This window comes from Rhopalosiphum padi, chromosome 3 (genome assembly GCF_020882245.1).
Source record: "Rhopalosiphum padi isolate XX-2018 chromosome 3, ASM2088224v1, whole genome shotgun sequence".
Classification (NCBI taxonomy): domain Eukaryota; kingdom Metazoa; phylum Arthropoda; class Insecta; order Hemiptera; family Aphididae; genus Rhopalosiphum; species Rhopalosiphum padi.
The window spans coordinates 25,442,053-25,465,877 of record NC_083599.1 but is presented as its reverse complement, the minus strand read 5'-3'; the positions used below and the strand labels follow the sequence as shown (position 1 = coordinate 25,465,877).

The following is a 23,825-nucleotide window of genomic DNA, read 5'->3' as shown; positions in this document are numbered from 1 at the left end:
TAACCATTTTTACAAATACGATATTTATTTTACATAATATAATATATTTTGTGATGATATTAAGTACCAAATTTTGTTTCATGTAACGTTTTGATAATTGATATGCATGAATGTTGTAGTTTCGCTAGCGTTTCCCAGAAATGCTATTTTATCTTTTTATCGCCGTCATCGATTATAGCCATTATAGTCCTACAATCTACTGTTTTAATATTAAAAATATGCGGGTCATGTCGATTCATTTTCCAAGTTCATGTTGTGTGACTCCTTCGTTACTTTTGTTTATTATATTTATGAGTAAAACTATCCGACCCAGGTAGAATGGATGCCATCCTGTCATTAAGTATTTTAATCTTTAAGCTTACATCGCAGTACCTACCCCTATGTATTACATGTATCGAATATTGGATATTAGATATTCAGAGCACGTATACCTAGTAATACATAGATACAGTGCATTCTTTGGAATTATGATCCATTACAACAAAAATAGATGATAATATATATATATATATATGTATATATTATAAAAATTATAAGTAGCTCTCTTAATTATTTGCCCAAAATGCAATGACTACAGAAAGAGTAGGTAATAAACATTACAACCAAATAAAAATGGATAACAAAATTAGTTTATTCTAGTATGAATAGGAGATATCGAGAACTAATCTCAATATTTATCAGAAGGATCTGTGTCCAGTACTCATTAAGTAGGCACCTATTTCAGTTATTTTATTACTTACTCAATTCGTATATTTTTTTTAAATTAAAAATAAGTTAAATTTTAGTTGTTTTTTTCATTATTTTCCAAGTTTTTGTTTGCAGACTTAAACTTTAACAAAAACCTAAATTCATTTTTGAATTAAAAAAAAAATCTTGAACACTATTGTAGATATACTTTTTTTTAGCGATAAACTTCTATCTGCACCTAGCAATTAACATGTAACAGTTAAACTCTCAAGAGTTGATAATTGATAGAGCCAGCTACTTTAACTGTTTAGGAATTTAATCCTTATAACAACAATAAATTAACTGGTTTCAGATTGAACTAAAAAAATACATTTAATTAATGTGGCTGTTCAAAGAAAAACAGTTAATTTAAATGCACAAAAAACTTTATTTATTATAACACTTATTCAAGAAAACAATTTTGATAACTTACATTTTTCTTGATCGACGTACTAACTTATACAACGATTTGGAGAGACTGATTTTTTGTGTCTGTCTGGTTGCCTTAAATATTTTTCACAATGGCACATTCATTGCCTTGTAAGTTATTAAAAAAAAAATATTTTTCTCCCTTATTTTAATCTTAAGTCTAAAACACAAACATACAATAATGAAACTTAACTAACTTAACTTTGTAAAATACAAACATTTTTATTTGGAATCATTTTTGATAACATTTTTCTTTAAAATTTAACTATGACCCTTCATAAAGCAATTACAATCCCGAATAAAAGTATTCCTCTATGTTATAATATTATGTGTATAACCTTCTTAGTTTATCTTGGTACTTTATAACCGTTAAGATTTGAAAAATTGTATTATATTGATGTTATACATTATTATTGATATAATAAATTCACTCTTACCTTACTATCTAACACGCAATTTTTTATATAAAAAAAATTTATATTAGTTTGAAAGAATTACATAATTTAACAATTAAAAAAATGAATAAAAATATTTTGGCAGATAATTGTGTTGAATTAATTAATTAAATTATAGTTATTTTTAAACTTAAAATAATAATAATAATAATAATTTTTTACAGATATGGTTTTTTACTTAATACTAGAGTATTTATAATTTTTGGTCATATTGAATTATGTAAGGGTTTAATTACATTTTATCTTATAGGTGTTTTTCAGGCTTGAAATCATCATAATATAAATTATTTATTTTTTTTAATTTTAATTTTGTACTATATTTGGTTAACTAATATATAATATACACACATTATATTTATCCTTATACTGGTATTAATTATACTAAAGGTTTTGATTTGTTTTTAGTTCGAGCTTAGTATATTTTTAAAAAATAAATGGTTTTAATATAGATAATTTACTAATTCAAACCAGTGCTCGAATTGGGAAAAATTAAGCAGAGGAGCTCAATCAACGATTTAAAAACTGCGTTCCAAGCGCACAATTACTTAACACAAACACGTGAATGGCTTGCCCCCCCACACTCCTTTTGCCAACCTTACTTATATTTTGAATATCACTTTTCAGCTACACAATTCTACCTTCATACTAGTCCACAGAATAGATATTATGTACAATTAATTATAGGCAAAGAACCGTATATTATAATTAATTAATAATCAAACTACAAAAAAAAGTATAAAGGGCCATAGAAGTGATGATAATAATAATAATAATAAATTAATAAACTATTATCAAATATAATTTTGATACTGAAAATTTTAAAATTTCTTATATTATAAATTGAAATCCACATTTTAATAAAAATTATTTTAGACATAAGTTTGTGATATCACCCCGGTTCTTGTGAAAAACATAAAGTTGGGGTACGCGAAAAAAAATAGTAAGGAGCTCCGTCCCACTACGCACCCCTCCAGATCGAACACTGATTCAAACTATTTTGTTTCAGAAATAATTTGTTTTATATCACAAATTATTTCTTATGAGGCATACATATAACCTAACCTAACCAATAGATTTAATTAAAATGATTTTATATTTATCATATATTTTTACTTTGGTAATATTTATTTTAATATAAATTACATTTTTTACATCAATAAATCATTCTCTTTTTGATTTTTTTGAGGGAGAATCAGAACTAGTATCTGGTTTCAATATAGAATTTAAAAGTTTATCTTTTATTTTTATATTTATATTTTTAATAATTTGATATTGCGGATTTGCGCTATGTTCTCATACAGCAATCATAAAGCTTACTTCATGAGTTAATTAGTCTTAATCGTTTTGAAATAAGTAAATATTATGGAGAAACTTATAATAAATATGAATAATTTAATGTTATCAGAAAATATGGGCATTCATTGTTTAAAATATTACCTGTGTTATTAACTAGAAAATATATTATGATAAATAGAAAGAATGTTAACATTTTTATTATATTAAATATTTAACTAAGAAATATTTTTATTTTGTATAGAAATATAGAACCGCATCGTGACTTTAAAAAAAGTCTGTCCATCTAAAAATAGTATCGATTACAATAATAATAAAAATATTAAGAGACTTTTGTTGTAGTGGTAAAACTTGAAGGAGATGACGAAAAGAACAATTGCATTTTTCATTCTTGTCCAGAACTGGTAATTGTTTGTTGCGGCTGTACTTGAATTTGTGGTATTAAATCAGGTTCAGTAACTGGTTGTTTAGCATCAACTGTCTGATCCTCAATTTCCAGTTTAACAGTATGTTTTAGTGGTTCTTCGTTCTCATCTTTTGTCAAATCAACAAGATGTGATTTCATGTTTTCAGATTTCTGCTTTTCTAAACCTTCTAGTCTAAGTTCTTTTTTTGGTTCAATAGACATTTCTTCGTCACTGTCATCTAAATCGATAGAATCTATAGGGTTTTTTTTAGTATCATGAGTATTATTCATATTTTTGGTATATTTATTTTTTTCAGATATAATCCATGAACCATCTGCCAAAATTTCAATATCCTCATTGTCGTCTTTGAGCATAGGACTTGTGACAATATCCAAAAAATAATTTTCTACTCGTATATCATCGTATAAACAAGGTTTATTACACGTTGGGCACACCCATGTTGGCTTTCTCTCGTTCATTGAAATGAATGTAGCTGCATCAAAACACTGTATATGATCACAATGGATAGATTTTGCAGGTATCTTCATCCTAGTTTTACCCAATGGACAAACCAAGGAAAAATAATAAGACGTAGTGGCCAAATCTGGATCAACATCTGTGAACTTTTTAATAATATAATGTTTCGTCTCTTCTGAACTCTTCGTTTCTCTATCTAGAAGTTTTTTTAATAAATTATCTGAACTTAACTTTTTTACAATAAACATTGCCAAGGCATATTTTTTCCCATCTGGAACCCAATTTATAGTGATCGAGTTTGAAATATTTGGATTAAGTTTTAGATATTGCGCGCAATTAATAGGTTTTGCAATTCGTCTAGATTCAATTCCTAATCGTACAGAAGCAGTAGGTGGCAATGAACATATTTTATTTCCAACTCGAATGTGGAGTCCTAAGGGCAAAAAATCAGTTACCTCATTACGTCCAATTTCTAACTGACAAATTCGAATCTGGTATTGATAAAGATACTCATTTTTTCCATATGAAATATCTCTATTCATCGCAATAAGTGATGCTTGTTCGGGTGACATAGTATGGATGAATGTCATTTGTCTAGTTCCTGAAATAAAATACATATTATGAATACGATTAAGTTAAGAAGAGTGATCATAAAGATAAAATATAATGCTACCTATAGTAAAGTTTTCTAATGTACATGTTTCTGATCCATTTAGAAGAGTTGGCTTAATAATATCTTCAATAACTTCGTAAAATGGTAGTTTTTTGAACTTGTATTTGGCTAAAATTTGAGGTGCTGGTGTTAAATCATTACTGTTTCTACCTGCCAATGTATTCAAAACAAATCTCACAGTATTTTGTTGCACCATATACGCCATACTTGGTTGATTTACGGGTAATTGATATGGTACTGCAGTATGAGGTCCAGCTGGCTGATTACTACCAAATGTATGCTGAATATTTTTGATAGCCATAGTGTTTCCAGGAATAGTATTTGCATCAGTAGGGTTTCCATGTACGACTCTTTGCATTTGGAACGTAAACTGTGGTAATCCAGCGCGGGTCGTTTGCATCGATTGTTGAGGACGTTGTGGCAGTAGGTACATTCTTTGTTGTGGTGTCTGTGACTGACCTATAGACATCATCTGTCTTTGTTGAGGTGGCATAGAATAATTATGCATCATATCATTAATATACGAATCAGATTGTATGATACCATGTAGTTCAAGTATTTTTGTTAGATATGCTACATAGTTAAGACCAGTTGGTTTAGACTTTAACAATTCAAGTGCTCGATCTCGTAATTCAGATCTTTGACCTGTTTTATTTTGACCAAAGGCTTCCAATAGTTTTTGTAAGTCATTAGTCCGAAAACTAGCCAGTATTTTTCTATAATTTTCATCAGAAATATTCATTGTTACTAAAAAAAAAATTAAAAAAAAAATTTTAATTAATCTTGTTTTATTAAATTTATAGTCTTAATGATAAAATGGTTAGACATATATAATGCATGTATATATATATATTTATAATATAATATAATATATTAAAATCGAATTGACTTTAAAATATAATACTAGTTAATATTAAATTTAAAATGCGAATCAGATAACCTAACCTGATAAAAAAACAGTATAATAAGATAAATATTTGAGTCTATGGAAAGTTTGAAAAATTTTATTTTATTTATTTTTGTTAATGGATAGATTCACAAAAACAAACTTAAATATTTATAATTTCTAGTTTTTTCTCGTAAAAATATTTTTCACATTATTTTTAACAAAGTAGAATATCGATTATCCGCACGTCAATTATCTATACCACAGCGAAATTATTGAAATTATTTCACCAATATTTTTAAATTTTAAATTAAATTAATTATCTTATGTACTTTGAACAATACATATACATATATATTTATTTTATCGCATTATACTAATAAGTTATAAGTTATACATATAGTCAGACTTGGGTAGTATTCCGAATACTTTTTGAATGACGTATTCAATACACTACAGTATTTTGAATACTTTTTATAAATATTCTTAATACTGTATTTGATATACTTTTTTACCGTCCAATCACACTAAATCATAATTCCATTACTTCTTCTGTCATATAAATTGCTTTTGTACTTATATATAATATAACCATATAAGCACCTATAATTGTATTACTTTTTATTGAAATCTAAATCTACTAAAAAGAATATTTGAAAAATATTTAGAATACTTTTTATGAAGTATTTCAAATACTTGGGAATACTATTATCATAAAGTATTCTACCCAAGTCTGCATATAGTGTAGGTTTAAGTTTCATTTTTATTTAATTTTATAAAAAATTTAAATGAATGTTTACCGTATATTTTTAATCGTTGTTTGATTATCCGCACGCCCCTCTCTATACCAATTAGTGCGGATAATTTTATTGTAATAATAAATTGTAATTACATTTCTGATTATTCTCCCATATTTTTTTTCATAATCTTAAAAAGGTACTATGATAGTCTTATGTTATAGGAATCGATGATATATTATTTGGTGGGGTCTACCAGGCACTATACTTAATTAACATAGTCTTGGGTTTGATTGAATATATTATAGATGAATCGATGATTATTGATTGCTCATTATCAACTAGCAACTACCTATTATATACATTTTATAATTTTTTATCCGCCTTCTGATATTATAATATTTTGATTTAAATATATTATACATTATCAAAGCCATGCACAACAATAAAATGCCGAATAGGGACAAATGGCCGTAGCCGTTTGGACGTGGGGACAATTGGATGTAAAAAATAAAATACAAAGAAAATTTCAAAAAAAAACTAAAAATTAATAGTTCTGGTTTATTCTTAGGTATTTATAAATTATAAAACCATTGATATTACATGTTCATAATATAACTAATGGTATTGTATTATATCAAATAGTATAGCTTATTATTGAATTTTACATATAATACGCGTATTATTTATAGATTGAATTTTATCGTTTTGGCAATAGGTACCTTTCATATAAAAATAATGTATAACTTACTTATTGGTTATTACAACCGTTTTTATCACACTTTATCGAAACACAGTAATACACGACAATACACACTTATAATCGTGTTAGTCGAGTACAAATTGTGTAAAAGTGTACATGTAAAATGTCGTTAATTAACTCGAATCGCGATGGTGAAATTTTTTTGAATGACGGTTTCATGTACTTATTTGACGCTTTTAGTTCTGATGGTTTAAAACGGTTTTGGCGATGTAGGTATAAACGAGAATGTAAGGCTCGTGTACATATAACATATATTGTTTTTTTTAATTTTAATATTTTATATAATGAATAATTTGTACTTTTAAATATTTTATAACCATTTTTGACGTATAATAATAAATATAAAATATAAATAGCTTATTAATTGTATTTACTGATTAATATATTTATTTTTTTGACGTCCAATTGTCCCCACGTCCAAACGGCTACATCCAAATGGCTACGTCCATTTGTTCTAGATCGATAAAATGCGTGATATATTATATTTACGAAAGCACTGGATATGTCAGATATGTGGTTAAGATAAAGTTAGATATATTAATAATAAATAAAAACATAATAACACTATAGTCAACTAATAATTAGTGATTTCCCTACCAACCACTACTTACCTATATAGTATTATTATTAAAAAAAACGTTTATCTAATTTCTGTGATATTACGTAAAATGACATTCATATTAAGTAATATTATACAAGTATGTAACGATATACATAAACATTGTTACTATTATATTTTAATTATTAAAATTAATTATTTTTTTATTTTAGAAATAACTAATTAAAATGGAAAAAAGTACTATTTTTTTCAATACATATTCTATTAAATGAGAAATTGATTGATAGAAAAACAATAAATATAAAAGAAATTAATACTAGAAATAAAAAATAATACATAAAATTATGTGACTTGGTATTAAGAAAAAAATATATTAAACAACTACCTAATATTGAAATGATCAATACTAAATTCAGTAACAAGTTATCAGCTATAACTTATATTAGATAATATATATTTATTTATTTTATCTAATAGATTTTCTAATATGTTTTCAAATAAAAACAAAGGAACGTAGTACAAAATATTTTATTTGCTACCAAATAATTTTAAATAGTATAACCTTCATGGTTTGCATTTTTTCTAACTAATAGACAATAAATTGTTAAGTACAATTATATTTTTAGTTCCCTTTTCATGTTTTATTTGAAGTATCTACCTCACGGATATCACAGTTTTCCTTTAATGGCTTTAATACTTTTACTATTGATAAATGATATTTCTTCAATTTTAAATCATTTAAAATATTATTTTTATCGGTTACATTATATAATATTTATAAAACTATTAAATCAATGAATTATATTAAAACATTTAAAAATATCTACATAATAATTACCTATATTAATAATAGTAGTTTTTCTTCTTTAAATTTTACTGTATGTCAATAATAATTTGAACTATTTAATATTTATACGATTATGATTATCGATTGCGTCTTGACGCTTCTGACTACTGCCAAGTCGTTTAACAACTGATGAACATTTTGATTTTGATGTGATACCAAGCACCGACACACGCACAAACACTTGTTCATAACCCTCAGTGGCGCCACCACTAAAGGTCTACGCTTCTGCGTCGTTGTTAACACTTGACATGGTTTTATCATTATATTATTAAAAAAACAATTATTATTTTAAATTTTTATATACACAACACATCACGTACTATTTATTGTATATTTGTAAATATTATAGAAGTTAGTTAAATGAAAATATATTACTATGTCTATGACTGTATGACTAAACATTTTATACCATTTTAGATTATAAAAGGGTGAGTATTGATTTTACAATGATGTGTTTTTTTTTGTGTCTGTCGTCTTCTTCTGGCTTTTGGAGCAGTGAAAATGCTTAGATATTCAACTTCAATATATTTTCTGATAGGAAAATGAATATAGTATATATACACAGGGGTTGAAAGTATAAAATGTCTAGTACTTTTCTTAATAATTAGAAAAAATATAAGGAAAAATGGAATTATTACGTAAAGGCAGTTTTAAAAAAAATCAATTTCTTATTTTGTTGTAATTAAAAAATGAATAACTGCAATAAACTTAAAATTTTCATCAAAAGACCTAAATCGGCACTATGTATTATTTAATTTTTTATGAATTTTATTAATAATCTTGACATTTTGCATATTAATATTTTTTATAGGTACTTGTTAGTAAGTTGTAAATTAAGTACTAAAATTGTTTTATTTTTATGTTATACAAATGTATTTAAATGTTTTTGGAGAGTGGCTATTATTTAAATTGATTTATGTAATAAAATAAAAAATATAATTGTAGCAACAGTTGTGTCATTTACGAGTTGAACGAACGGCTTTATATTGTATGGATTTTAATGTGTAGCCGTTTAAACATTTTTCTCAATTTTTGAATGATGAATTGGGTGGTTGGGTAAGTGAATATAGGCATCGGTTAAAATTGAACCATTTTTAAGTAAACTTGGCTCCAATGCGTATAAATGCCCATAGGACTCAAAAAGTAGAATATTTAATATTATGTTATATTTTTACCGACCCTTGGTAAAATGAGTTACCTATCTGTCTTGCGCGATAATAATCGATGCTGTACGTCCGTATTTTGGCGACCCCTAATATATCCAATTTCACCGTCGTGCGTCATTCCGAAAATCGTTCTACGCGCAGCTGTTATTCTTAATTTTTATACAAGTATTAAGGGTCATTACACTGAGGTAGTATAGTAAGGGCGAGGTCGAATCACATATTATTGTTTTTTTTTTATTTTTATTGTATTATACACGTGGAAAACATGTCCACCCGGTTACGCAATACGTAATATATTAAATCATGTCATAAAATCATAATACCTATCTATTATTCTATAGGAGGCATTCGCCGTAACTACAATATAAATATATAATATGGACTATGGAGATAATATACTATACTACCACCTGTTATTAAATAGGTAGTAACGTGGTGTTTAAAGGGGATGAATGTACAAGTTCCTACAAGTGGCAAATTGGGTTAAAAAATATATGCTATATTGATAATATATATAAAAATAATTTATAGCAGTTGTGGCGAAATTAATTTTTAGATACTCAAATCCAATATCTTAATAATTGTGATAATAATGAATACATTTTTATTTTTAAATATGTAAAAAATTACTATATTTATTAATGTTCTTTATACTTATATACCTATTGTCAAATAATTGTAAAAAAACTATATTATTATACTTTTTATGATTTGTTGCGGAACCCTTAATACGTCGTGTTGATTAATTAACACTTTAAATGTTTGACAATAAATATAGACCATACATTAAAACGTTTGTATTTTTATTACTGAAAATGTTATGTTCATAGTATAGGTGCATATTATAAGGCCCCCCCGAAATATATGGTTGGAACAGGCATTGATTTTGATTGTATAATTAATTGGAATTTAAGAATGGACATTTTTTTAACCCCTCTGAAATTAATTTCAATATACGAAACTGTATGTATGTCGGGGAAAATAATATTGACGTTTAAACTAAAGAAATGGAATACCGGCGGAAGGGCTCAGCCCAGTGACACAGTGATATTTTCGAGTAGAACATGCCAGAATTTTAGATCATCAGCTGCTGTGAAAGGTAAAAGTGAGTTGAAAGTTGAAACGAAACGAATATAGCAAGTGGTAACCCATAGCAACTGATCACATGCCCGTCTGTCGCCCGGCAACCGTATGACGTCGTCCGAAATCAATACAATCTCTTCTTAAACGTACCCGATAATCGGTAAATAAAAAAAACTTATGAGATTCATACTTGCTCTTAATATTAAATTTGATAATAAGTTAATATAGTCTGTAAATTATTGTAATATTATAAACATCCAGAAGTTAATTGAATTATTCAGAATTTAAGTAAGACTGAGAAAACGCATATTATGCAGTGCTCAACTAGTGGGAGACATAGAGTAGAATATAATTATTATATTATGTAAACCAAAAATGATAAAACAAACTTTATACCAGTCCCTACTTTTTGTAAATTGTGCATGTACTTTACCATTATAACTTATGAGGTCTATAATACTCAATAGAATCAAATTATGTCAAATTTTGTTTTCAATAACTAGCTATATACATGTATCTAGCTGTAGAAAATGCTAATTTAATATTTAAATTTTGAATGACGCGATAATTTTATAAAATCATCAATACGATAACGAACCTTGGTCTATTGACTGTTCACTTTATTTTGTTTTAATAAAAATAGCAATTTCTGTTTATTGTGACATAGAAATAAAATATAATTTAAAAAAATATAGTGAATGTTTTTCTTCGAAGCACTGTTATAATAAAATGATTTTGTTTAAAGAGCAATAATGTTATGTGTTTCAGAAACATTTTTTTGATTAAAAATTATAATACCAAGTTATTACTACTGCTGGTACAATATACTTAATTTTATTTTATTAGTTAATATAATTAAATATGTGTTAGGTACTGATGAATTTACGTTCTAAATGTTAATAATTTATAGGTACCATATATCTACAAAATTGTACATATACAAACTTTTAAATAAATAATCATTTCATAATATTATTAGTACCTAATAAATTATAATAATTTAATTTATGCGAGCATTATAATATATATTTATTATCTAGAATAATATGTAAATATACTATTTAGTAGTGGTGGGAATTTTCGTTCCTTTTGTGGAATCGTTACAATCGGTACAATTACAACAAGTAGTTAAAATAGCACCGATTCCAAAATACTCGTTACATCGTTACTTTTTTTATTTAGTTATAGTACTTGAAATAGGTATAGTCCGGTACGGAACAATCAAGTATTTAAGTGTACTCGTTTTTGAAACATAATGGATGTTTATTTAAATAGTATTTAGTAATATAATAATTATCATAATTAGAATATAACAATTTTATTGTTCTATATTTCACATACGGGAAAATAGTTTCTATGATATTTGCCTACAACAGGCACGTATACAAAAAAAAAAAAATTGGGGTTGAACACCAAAAACCTCCCCTGTATACGTGCCTGGCCTACAATTGTGCTTAGTTTCCATTTCCACTTCATATTATTTCATTTAGACGCTTCTATATACCCTATGGCACTATGGCGGGAGAATACCTCTACCAATTTTTCAGAAATTGTTGCATACCCTTATTAAACACATTTTATATTAAAATATTTTGTTAAACTTAGCACTGCATATATTATGTGCTTAACACGCTCTTAAAAATAACAGATGACATACTGGACGAGTATATTATTTTGAACAGTGGAAGGTGATACAAATCAACATTTTCAAAGATTCGACTAATCTGTCTTGTAATTTTTTATTTATTATTATTCGACTTTAAAAATAAAAGAATATTTTTATTACCTAATAATAATAATATTTGTTTCAAAAAAATATTTAATATATTAATTGGTCCATGTTGCGCGTGGGTATAGTGGCCCAGGGACAAAATAAATAAAGCGTCGACATCTTCGCAATATTATAGTTCGATCAGCTGGTGGAGTAAAGTGACAACGCCGCGTAACGTGAACGTGATCGGTGGTGATCGCTCATGCGCACACAGTCGGTGGAAACCACCCCTTCACACACGATAGCTAAAGTCTAGAGTGGCGTAAAATACCACAGTCCGCGTTTCCCGGGCGGCAGAGGCCAGTCGAACAGCATAGTAGTAACTAGTACGATAATATAAGATAGTGGTAATAGAAGTAGTGAGTAGACTCCCAAGGCTGAACCCAGGGTCGGGAGAGACTGAGAATGGGCACTTGCCCCTCGCATTCACTATAGGTATAGTTGGTATTTGATAGGCTCTGAATTTTCATATAATATATATACAGTACCTATACTGGCTATACTCGAAAATTAAAAGATTTATAGAAATATGAGGATATCATATAATAATTAATAGTGTAATATATATTATATTATTTAAAATACTTAATGAATATTATTTAGATTTTATTCATAACAGAGAATTCAAAATTATGTTTAAAATGTATACCTACCCAGTATAATTTTTGTACTTATTGAATTATTGTTAATAACAATAATAACATCAAACCTAGAAATTCAAATAAACAGATGTCTATAAGAATATTTTTGTTTATTTATTTATTAGATTTTTAGGATTCACCATTGGAGTAAAATGTTGTATAGATAATAAACTAGATTGCTAACTGTGATAATAAAGTGAAGTTAGAAACTAATCAGCCCGCCATCTTTAAAAAGGGCACCTAGTAGGATTTCTTCCGAGCCCGAACGTTTTAAGGGGCCCGAAAAAGGAGGCACCGTAATTAATTATATAATTCGAACAATTTTTTTTTGATTTTTACAAATTTTAGCTGATGGTATGTTGGGTTGTGGGAAGGAAAGTGACCGTGGCTCCTAGAACCACCACTAATAGGGGCCCTTAAGTATTTTCCACCCGAGCCTGAACTTTTCCCTCTACGGCCCTGTCAACAATACTATATTATATTATAAACACCAAGTTTATTCATATATTTTAATTTTTCAATACTGTTAAAATGTATAATGCCAATTTAATCCAAACTGTTTACTATTTAAATATGCTATCCGCAGTAATTTACTTCACGATTCCATTAAAATGTCAACTGGAAACTCTAGATTTATTTTTTATTGAAAATATTCAATTACTTGTGGATATAATTATATGATACAAGTCAAAAAAGTATTTAAATCCACGATACAAGATACAATTGTATCTCAGACACGTATCTTAAATACAAGTACTTATCTAAAATACTGCCCTGCCCTGACTGTATGTAATGATAGTTTTTGAATACAATTATTGACAAATATTTTATTATATTTGTGGACATATTGTCAAGCATTTTTATCGAGATATTAACTGTGAACGGGGCCCCCACATACAATCTCGGGCCCCTGTACTAAAATATGTTTGTCCGGGCCCTTTATAAAACTTTATAAAAATTACAAATAAATTTCAATGGGCCTACTGGCCCTTAAAATAGCCGGGCCCCTGTACTCAAAGTCCATCAGCCCCCTCTTGTGGGGGCCCTGACTGTGAATAGTGTATAATCGATAGCTTTGTATCAATCAAAGGTAGAGAAGGCCCTAAACATGCATCTAAAGCACTAAAAATTGTTATTAAATTACTGAACAATATTTTAAATCTTTTATTTTATTAATAAATATACTTTGTTAATAAAAAGTATTGATAAAAAAATTATAATATTATTAACTGTCCAAAATTTGTTAGCATAGGCGGACATTCAATTGAATTTTTAAGGGGGATATAATAATCTAATGTAAAGTGACCCCGCGCCACCTTTTTATACAGAAGTATAACATATTACCTTCGATTTTTGGGGGTCTATTGAAATACTCGGGGGGGGGGGTCTGAGCCCCCCTAAGTCCCCCCTGATGTCCGCCTATGTTTGTTAGTAGGCTGGGATTTATCAATATTAAGTACCTCAATATGACAAATGTTTTGACATTCACCGGTTAATGTCGTCATACACCATAGTCATTGGTGTATGTTGGCATATTGATTAAATTTGTACTGTTTTTAAACATTTACTAGCGAATTTCGACATGTATATAACGATATTGGTGAATGTTAGTAATGCCAATATTATTTAATCTGATCTTATCTAATATTATTGTACCTACCTATTAACTAATACACAAGGTAGGTATTGTACAAGTTGATAATTTCGATAAAATATTTTATTATCTTACCCTGCGACTTATTATATCTGGATAACCACCATGATATATGCTGCCTCGTTAACATTTAGTATGATATTGTCATTCAACATAGTTATAGTGTTATCGTAGTATAGTGATTTGCACAATAACCAAAACATTTTTTTTTTAATGGAAAACATACGTGAAGTATTTTATAATAAATTTAATAATTTAGTATCTAAAAAGAGACATGATAATTCTTTTTTTCTATCGGCTGAAAAATATAAATTTCTAATTAGTGAAGTGAACATTTCGAAAGATAAATCTAATAAACAACGTAATGACTATCGACGATTAAAGCGGTATGATGTATTGAATATAATGGGAAGTACTAAACTTATAGTTCCTTTAAAACCAGGAGAAACGAATATGAATATATTATGTAAAAAATGAAGACATGTTTGATATTATTCAACAAACACACATTCAAACTGGACACGGAGGACGTACTCGGATGATTAAAGAATTGCAATGTAAATACAAAAATATTATATATGAAATCGTTATGCTATATTTGAGTTTATGCATTCAATGTCAAACAAAACAAAAAGCACCTAGAAAAGGCATTGTTGTGAAGCCTTTAATAAGTTCAGAGTTAAATTCCCGATGTCAAATAGATCTTGTTGATATGCAAACATGTAAAGATGGAGAATACAAATTTATTTTGAACTATCAAGATCATTTGACAAAATTTATACAACTACGGCCATTAAAATCTAAAACCGCGGAAGAAGTTGCCCATAATTTGTTACATATATTCTTAACTTTTGGAGCACCAAATATTTTACATTCTGATAATGGTAGGGAATTTGTGAATAAAATAATCACAGAACTGTGTTTTATGTGGGATGGTGTAAAAATAGTTCATGGCAAACCACGCCATAGCCAAACACAAGGTTCAATAGAAAGAGCGAATCAAGATATTCAGAACCTACTAAGAGCATGGATGTCCGATAATAATACTAATAAATGGGCGGATGGTCTATATTTTGTTCAATTTACAAAAAATACAGCATACCACGAAGGTATAAAGCAAAGTCCATATGAAGCTATGTTTGGCACAAAACCCAAAAGGGGTCTGTTTTCGTCTTCTCTTCCTCGAGATAAACTACGTCAACTTGAATCAGAAGAGCATTTGGAAAACGTAATCAAATATATGAGTACGTACTTATTAGTAATTATAATAAAAATTTAATATAAAGTTAATGAAATAAATAATAATAAATATTTGAAAATTATTAACAGATTGTGAAAAAGGTGATCGAGAAAATGAAAAGTCGAGTGATGACGAACAACACGAAAATAATAAGACAGGTAAGTATCAAGTATAAAAAAAAAACATTAAAAATAAATAAATAAATAATAATTAATATTTGAAAATTATTAACAGATTGTGAAAAAGGTGATCGAGAAAGTGAAAAATCGTGTGATGACGAACAACAGGCAAAAAAAATATCAAGTACGTATTATTAATAAATAAATTAACAATCGAAACTTAATTTATTCAACTCAATTAATTTTTAGATAAACCAATTGACAGAAGAAAAGAAAAAATAATTTTGAATAGAGAAGTAGCTATCACAAGTCTCCAAGTACAAGCCGTAAAAATGTTGAGAACTTTAATTTAATATCAATCACTGATGTACAAATGGATTAACAAATTTCCTTAAGGCAAGCTTCTGCATCAAATTCATCAACCGGTGGGCAAGGTTATACACGATGTAATTACAAAACAAAGTGCACCACAAAAAAGTTGTAGTTGTAGAAATGTTGGCATTTTATGCAATTCAAAATGTCATGATAGTTTGTCATGTTGCAATAAATAGAGTCATAATTAATAAAAGTACCTAATTGTTAATATTTATAACTAAATATATAATTTCTATTTTATATTATTGTCTATACTATAGACTCTATAGTACTATACTATAATATTATGTGCGAATACGTAACCTATGTCAACATTAACCAAAACCATGTTGTGTATGTCACATTGACCAAAATCCTAATATAAATGTCAACATCCACTAGTGCATGTCTATATTATTTTAATTTTTCAACATTCACCAATTTAATAGGTGCATGTCGACATTCACTAGGTGATTGTCAGCACTCATCAATTGCGGACATTCACAGTAACAGATATATTTTAATTACTTCCCTTGATGAATTTCTAGATCCGCCCCGGGTGGTTTGTAATTATAATTATAATTAAAATAATGTATTATTATATTATTTGACTATTAATAATGTATGTTTAGTAAATTTAAATATCAACAGTTTACAACTTGAAGGAACAAGACACATAATATAATTTATATTATAGTTATAAATAATATGACATTGTATTCTGTGTTATTAGCGTTTAGCTGCCCTTTTTAAAAATGGCGACTACCGATTTCGCGGCTTCAAATCTCCCCATTACCAATAACAACAGTTAGCAATTTAGTTTATTATCTATATCTGTGGTTGTATAGGCTACACTGGGCCAGTTAGGTAAAAAATTTTTGTAACTAGTTAAGTTATCTACTTGTCAACTTAAATCTTCAGAGATATATTATTAACATAAGTTAAGTTAAAAGTTACTTTTTTTTAATATCCTAGATTTTGTAACTATGCTCATAAATATATTTTATACTCTAAAAATGGAAAATGATTTTTTTTTTTTATATCTTAGTCTTGTTATGGGATAATCAATTAATAACAGACTGTAGGGACAGGGAGTGGTTGGTGACATCTGGAATTAGGTCTATCGTTTGGGTAATTTCATTGTTAACTATCAAAAACAATAGTAGAACCTTAAAGGTCATAATTTCAAAGAAAAAATTATAATTAGGTACCTACTACTTATCTAAAGTTCATTCATAGTTTGAATACAAATATTAATATATTAATACAATAGTTATCAGATAATGCACAGTCCGGGAACATCATCAAATTATATTTATTTATGTTATTAATTATGAGTATTAATTTATATGGTATGCACAAGTTTGACAATACTGCAGTTGTATGCATTCATATTTACAGTGTAGTGTATTACACAGTGAATTGTGGTGGTGATTTGCTTATGTGTGTGTAACTAGTATTATTTGTTGAACATGTATCTTCATAATATTTATGAATAATAAACAAGCTGCATGCTAGTATCCTATTGGCCAGGTTCTAAGATAATGATATTCACAAAAAAAATGTAATTTTTATTGAAAAATAAATGAAAAAAATATGAGTTGCTGGCTCACGAAAAAATATTTCTTTGTTAAAATTTTAATTGATTACAGAAAATAAAATAATTTGTATGAACATGAAATAAATAATAATAAGCTATTAAACTAGTCATTTTTCATAGCATACCTATAACACCCTGATCAACTTGTGAATATCTGTATATATAGTGTGTAGTAATAATGTAATATACAGCTTAATCAGAAATAACCGATGAGTTATTATGAGCATATGTGGGTGTGTGATTAATACTATATAAAATGGTAACAAGAATTTCTAATAAATGACACTGTATTATTCAAGAGTACTTATTCAAGCACACAAATTATGAATAAAATAACAATTTTCAACATGGTATGTATAAATATATATAAACCCTTTTGCTTAACATATTAAGAAATTCATTGTCTATCTAGTTTCGTTTCTCGATTAATTCTAAGTGATACCAAAGGAGATCTATAATAGTGATCAATATATCCTCAACAGCTCTTCAACAAACTGATCATATTTTACTATTGTCCGTATTCACAACTTCGCCAAGACTAAGTTTGCAGCATGCATTTCTAGTCGCGAGTACTACAATTTTCTACGTATGTAGCAGTTAGTCTTGTCCATAATTAAATCTATAGCCAATGTAATAGATATCATTACCATCATTTCCATGTTTGAACAGTTATTTGGCACAATTTTATTGAATGTTCTAACGCTATTAGCAAAGAATGTGGTTCTTCATCATAAAACTTCTTATGTTAAATCTTATAGTATGTCTAAGGCAGTGATTTTGTGTCACCCTGATTGAGAACTACTGGTTTAAGGATTAGCTATAGTATTTTGATCTTTTTATTATTATTATTTTTGCCATTAACTTTAAAAACTGATAAATATGATCAACGGCCATAGTCAATTCAGATGATTTTGATTCAGATGAATTAAGTCTAAGTCTCTCTCCATTAAAGGGTGGCTCTTCTAATATGGAAAACAGTAGATAAAATTTTGAATTTTATATTCAACCTTATAAAATATTTTCTGTGTTTGCCGAAATCAAAAGATCCACCGTCTGATAGAGAAAAGACATAGTGTCAGTCGACAAACTGTGGGCATAGTATTTATTGATCAAAATATTGAAGTAAAGCCTAAGACAAACTATAAAATGTAACATATCATGTACATAAAATATATAAACACATTCACTACTAATAATTTCGAAGTGTTTAGTTAAATATCATCAAATTGTTAAAACATGTAAAATACAGTAGTAGAATAGACAAATTCTTAGCTGTTGATTGAATTATGGACAAGACCAACTGCCAATCTTGTCAAGTTAATGCATGAAGATGATGAAAAGAAATATGTAGAAAATTCATTAAGAACTTACTAAATGCAAGGTAATTTATTTTTTCATGTAGTCAAATTGTTTTCAGCTGCCAATAAAGATTTATGTTTCTATAAAATGAAAAATAATTAATTAAATTATGCACTTAAATGAAAAAGCTATTTAAATACATTACTTTTTAAGAAACTAAGTCTTCAGTCATTAGTTAACTCTTTTTTGAGAAAAAGATTGAAAATGGTATACTTTGATTAGCCATTTTATAAAATGTAAGTCATTGTATGCATCTGTTTCCATGCTCAAACATGATTTATTTCCTAAAAAATCAATATGAACTATTGTTTAGTATAAAATATTACAAACTGAATTTTTTTAAATTAGAAATTATAAAAAAATTAATTACCCATTTTTATTTGCGTATACCAATCACTTATAAACTTCATACAGAACCAGCCTTTTGGCCAAATCTGCAACTATCATTCACTCTTTATAATCAAATACTTTTCTCAATGGATTATGTAGTGTATTTGAAATGATCAGTTTTGTTTTAGAGTTAAACAGTTATTTCATCTGTTTAGCGTCAAGTTTCCAATCATTTTAATCTTAGATCTTCAGTTGATTTTCTTTCTCTGTCTTTTTATTTGACCCTGTTTTGATGCTTTTGCTCTATAAAAATGTTCTTCTGAATCATAATTTTTAGTTTTTTTAGATTGATGAACAGCAACTATCACAATTATTAGATATTACATATTGTTGAAGGGCATCTTCAATATTGTCTCTTTCATAACTTTGTGGGACTACTTCAGCTAAAAATTAGCAAACCGTAATGGTAGTTGATAATAGTCTAATTGTTTTTCAATCCTTTATCTAAAAAAATTAATTAAATGTAACTTATAACAAGTAGAAGTAATTAAGTAAAAGTTTTTTATGTATTATAAAATTTATAATTAATAATTAATTGGTATAAATATTTATTTCTGTCCGGCGTAAAAATAAAAATCTGAATTTTTTAATAGATTTTGAACATTCAAATTAGGATATTAAATTATATTTATAATATTATAATATAATACAATATAATATAATACTATATATTGTTATAGTAATTTCAATGATTGAAATTATATTTTAATATAATTAGTTACATTTTAATTATCAAAGTCTCCCCAAAATACACCAAACTATATGAAAATATTTACACCTTGTATAGTTTTCAACTTAATAAAATTACAAATATAGGTAATTTTTGTTAGGTACTTAGGAAGGTATTATGTTAAAATAGATATGAAGTGACATCATATAGCTAAAAGCTTAAGAGAATTTTTGAGATAATGTCAAACTATTCTATTTTGGAAAAAATGGTAACTGACATTATCTATGCAATGACTATTATGACTATAATGATGGTCAAGGCAGTTTGTCACACACGTAACAAACTGATAGTTTGACAAGACTATAAATATTTTTATTTTAATTCTTAAAGTCTAAAGATGGAATAAATCTAATAAAAATTAATACTTTGCTTGATTAGTTAAACTAAAAAATAAATATACCTAATAAAAAAATAATTGAATATCCTTTTAAAAACAAAATTTTTGTTCATTCTGGCAGAGGATTGTGTTAAATTAAAATTTAATTATAAATGGTGAATTTTATATTTATAAAATACTGAACTAATTATATTTTTAGCATTAGTAAAATATTCTTCTTTTAATTTTCCTGAAGGAGAATCAGAAGTAATATCAAGATTTAATATTGAATATATGAATAATTATAAGAATTATATTTAAAGGATTACAGGAATATCATTTTGTACAATATTTTTATGATTAATAATATTAAATTAAATTGTATCTAAATATTATTATTTTAATGTTTATATTTTTAGTTATTTGATTGTATGGATTTGTACTATGTTTATATTATGATATATTTGTTTAGAAATTAGTTGGTTTTTAAATTTATCATACTTAAATATTAATTTTTAAAATTAATTTTTGTTTATTTGGTATAGTTAGGTAGTTTAAAATAAGTTTGTTTTTAAGAGATTTAACACTTTTTAATTGCTTATTTGTTTGTTGTTCATATAAGTTGAGTTATTGTTGGATTTTATCTTAAAATAATTTAAGTTATTTTATCTAATTAATACATAGTCATAATTTGGGTGTGATTTTGATTATTCTGTTGAAGAATTATTTGTTATTTATCCTTTAAATAGTCATTAAAGAGAAGCCCTCTACACTATATCATAATGTGTTGTCTTCATCTTACATACGTTATACATACAACATAGCAAATTTGCATCCAGTAGAACTCGTTATGTGTTATTAGTTATATATTAGAGTGAATTGATCTATTACCAAAGTTGATAGTTATAACATCATCAGTGAATAAGTATTAGATTTTTTTGAATTATTTTTAAGCTAGATATGAACATTTTTAATTTTTACAATTTTACATACTCATATTTTGCTTAAAAATTAAAATATCAAAAATAGTCAGAGCTTAATTAATAATAATGTACTTATTTTTAAATTTGATAACAGTTAAATTCACTATAATATGAAAGCTATCAACATGTAATAAGTTCTGATATGAATTATTAATTATTAAGTAATAATTAAAACTTAACAAACACAACGTAATGCAAGGTATAACTAATTTTATCATTTATTAGATATTAAAATAATTTTATTTACTTTAATGGAGGATTTTGAATTAGTTTTCATGAATATAGTTGTGACTTCTGGATTAGTTCCTTATTCACAAATAAATTTACTCATAATCGTCAAATTCAGATCAATTTCTCTAGTCTGGCCGTCCTTACAGCATTGTAGGTGAATCCTATTAAATTAATTGCTTTATAGAATAACTCTCATTATTTTAAACTATGTACTAAACTAAGTTAACAAATAGGTAATATACATAATTAAAACCATTATGTTTATAAGATGAATTGCTAAAATTAAACTTTTAGAAGAATTATATTTTCTTAAGAAGATTGTGTATCATTGGTAATTGGAATTCAGTAGAGACCAACAAAAACAATGGCTACAAAGAAATTAATTAAAATATATATTACTATCAAATAATAGGTAGTCTGTAAAAATAATAAAATGTCTAATCTTTATAATATATAATAGGTAGTTATTTTTGGTTATACAATAAACTTGTTATAAAATAATAAAATTATCAACATAATTATGCAATTCTAATATAATTAATAATTACCTATTCACTAAAAAAAAAAAAAACATGTTTCGGTAAATTACAATAATATACCTACAACACAACTTTTATAGGTACTCTGCCTTTTATTTAATTTTGATTTTGTTATATTTAATATTATAACTTATATATATTATTTCAATATAATATGTTAAATTGTACTTGATATAATCAAGTGTCTAGTGACTAGACTCTAGTCCAATATTAAGAATATCGAAATGTTCTCATATCCTCAAAGACATATAAATTAAAAATGAAATAGTAATATATCTACTAAGATTCAACTATATAATTTTCGTGAGTGCCGCGGAAATACACGGACAGCAAAAGGGACTTACTTGGCTATAGACTTCAACGGCGTCCGATTACTTAGATTGCAATTTTGAACGCAAATGGTTGGCAATCCAGAACAATGCACCTAGTCGTCGTACAACAAACGTTTGTATTTCAATTTCCAACGATACTGATTACGGGTGTGAAGTTGGGTGACTTTTTTTTCGGACGACTAGTGATAAAAAATCTCTTTCTTAGTATAGGTACTTGGTTACGTTTCAATGTATACCAAGCGCCAAACGCTTGTATTCCAAATCAACCACAAGATAGAGCGACGGTAATAGAGTTTTTAAAAAATAACGGCCAAAGAAAGACTATTTTATTTATATTATATAAAGTTAATAGGCTTATAATAATATAATGTGAATATGGTTTTACAATTGTATTTTTAATAATGACTAATAACAGTGGCGTAGCCAGGGGGAGCAGAGGGGCCATGCCCCCCCTCATCAGCCGTGTTTTATATTATTGTTTTTATATCAGTACGTCCATAGAGTATAATAAAAAGTATAAAATATGTTATTTATTATCTATAGCTACGATGCCTAGTTCGATTGCAAACGTTACCAAATCCGTTTTGTCTAGGCGATCAGCAGTGCATTTTATATAATATTTTATAATATTATATGTTCCTTGCGGTAATAACCGACCGCGTTCGCGTGCCGACTTATCACGCTTAACACACTATATAATATAATGATGCAAGTCTAACATTATGTTTCTTTTTGCGCGAATATACTTTTTCTAGAAAAACTGTTCTAATCATAAACTTAAAGGAGGTAGTAGTTAATTTGATTTATTTTGTACTTTGGAGGATCAAAATTCAAAAGTACTTTTTAAAATCAAAAATTACAAAAAAAAAAACTAAATTGACTTTGATTTGTTGTTGTAGCTCAAAAATGAATAATAGGGATTTAAAATTTCCAAAAAATATTTATGAATACATAATTTTCAATGCAATGCAATTTTATAAGTATTTTAATTCTTTTTCGGCTATTTATATTTTATAGACATTTCATTTTTTTAAATTTTTATTAGACTTATGTACCTATAGGCTA

General features: G+C 26.8%; 2 protein-coding genes across 3 annotated transcripts; one reads left to right on the top strand and one right to left on the bottom strand.

Moving 5' to 3' along the window:
- Window positions 1–1,866: 1,866 nt before the first annotated feature.
- Window positions 1,867–22,901, bottom strand: LOC132927605 (E3 SUMO-protein ligase PIAS2-like). Of its 2 annotated transcripts, XM_060992164.1 has the most exons (8): window positions 22,773–22,901; window positions 21,906–22,050; window positions 19,954–20,073; window positions 19,610–19,888; window positions 19,385–19,523; window positions 19,252–19,319; window positions 4,461–5,207; window positions 1,867–4,388 (listed from the first exon to the last, which is right to left on the bottom strand). In XM_060992164.1, the coding sequence occupies exons 7-8, from the start codon at window positions 5,200–5,202 to the stop codon at window positions 3,289–3,291; spliced, it is 1,842 nt and encodes a 613-aa protein (XP_060848147.1). In that variant the 5' UTR covers window positions 5,203–5,207; window positions 19,252–19,319; window positions 19,385–19,523; window positions 19,610–19,888; window positions 19,954–20,073; window positions 21,906–22,050; window positions 22,773–22,901; the 3' UTR covers window positions 1,867–3,288. The 2 variants fall into 2 exon arrangements, with proteins under 2 accessions (XP_060848147.1, XP_060848148.1); XM_060992165.1 differs by lacking the exon at window positions 21,906–22,050 and having other exon boundaries at window positions 19,610–20,073.
- On the top strand, window positions 15,049–16,279 carry LOC132924946 (KRAB-A domain-containing protein 2-like). Its single transcript, XM_060989381.1, has 4 exons — window positions 15,049–15,811; window positions 15,897–15,965; window positions 16,042–16,110; window positions 16,176–16,279. Exons 1-4 carry the CDS (start codon window positions 15,049–15,051, stop codon window positions 16,277–16,279), a joined length of 1,005 nt encoding a protein of 334 aa, XP_060845364.1.
- Window positions 22,902–23,825: the final 924 nt, after the last annotated feature.

Excerpts from the sequence above, each read along its gene's own strand:
- LOC132927605 (XM_060992164.1), bottom strand. The coding sequence starts at position 5,202 with ATGAATATTTCTGATGAAAATTATAGAAAAATACTGGCTAGTTTTCGG. Across the intron at positions 4,389-4,460 it reads ATTAGAAAACTTTACTATAG|GAACTAGACAAATGACATTC; the intron begins GTAGCATTATAT and ends ATTTTATTTCAG.
- LOC132924946 (XM_060989381.1), top strand. The coding sequence starts at position 15,049 with ATGTTTGATATTATTCAACAAACACACATTCAAACTGGACACGGAGGA. Across the intron at positions 15,812-15,896 it reads AAACGTAATCAAATATATGA|ATTGTGAAAAAGGTGATCGA; the intron begins GTACGTACTTAT and ends AATTATTAACAG. Across the intron at positions 16,111-16,175 it reads ACAGGCAAAAAAAATATCAA|ATAAACCAATTGACAGAAGA; the intron begins GTACGTATTATT and ends ATTAATTTTTAG.